General features: G+C 48.1%; 1 protein-coding gene across 1 annotated transcript in view; it reads left to right on the top strand.

Moving 5' to 3' along the window:
* Positions 1–322, top strand: part of SYNE1 (spectrin repeat containing, nuclear envelope 1) — a 534,160-nt gene that overhangs the window by 347,795 nt on the left and 186,043 nt on the right. The window contains 1 exon segment of the mRNA XM_012646782.1: positions 16–183. Coding sequence (XP_012502236.1) covers positions 16–183 — 168 coding nt within the window.

Here is a 322-nt window from a genome sequence, read left to right as displayed (position 1 = left end):
GCTTTGTGCTCACAGGACATTGCGTATTTCCAAGCCTTGTCTGCTGAGAAGTTGCAGACGGACGCTGCGAGGATTTCCCCCGGCACATCGACATCCCAGGAGTTCTATGAACCGGGACTGGAGCCATCTGCTACTGCTAAACTGGGTGATTTGCAGCGTTCTTGGGAAACCTTAAAGAACGTGGTAAGTCTTTAGAACGTAGAGTTGTTTAAACCCACCAGACACCAAATTGTCTTATGAAATACATGCAGAGAGTTTACACATCCAGTACGCAGTTGAATACCCTCTGTTGGGCCACAGAGATAAAGCGGTGAGGAAAGCA

The sequence above is a fragment of the Propithecus coquereli genome, unplaced genomic scaffold (assembly GCF_000956105.1).
Source record: "Propithecus coquereli isolate 6110/MARCELLA unplaced genomic scaffold, Pcoq_1.0 Scaffold25, whole genome shotgun sequence".
In the NCBI taxonomy this organism is placed as follows: Eukaryota; Metazoa; Chordata; class Mammalia; order Primates; family Indriidae; genus Propithecus; species Propithecus coquereli.
The sequence above is the reverse complement of the archived record's forward strand: the minus strand, read 5'-3'. Positions and strand labels throughout refer to the sequence as shown.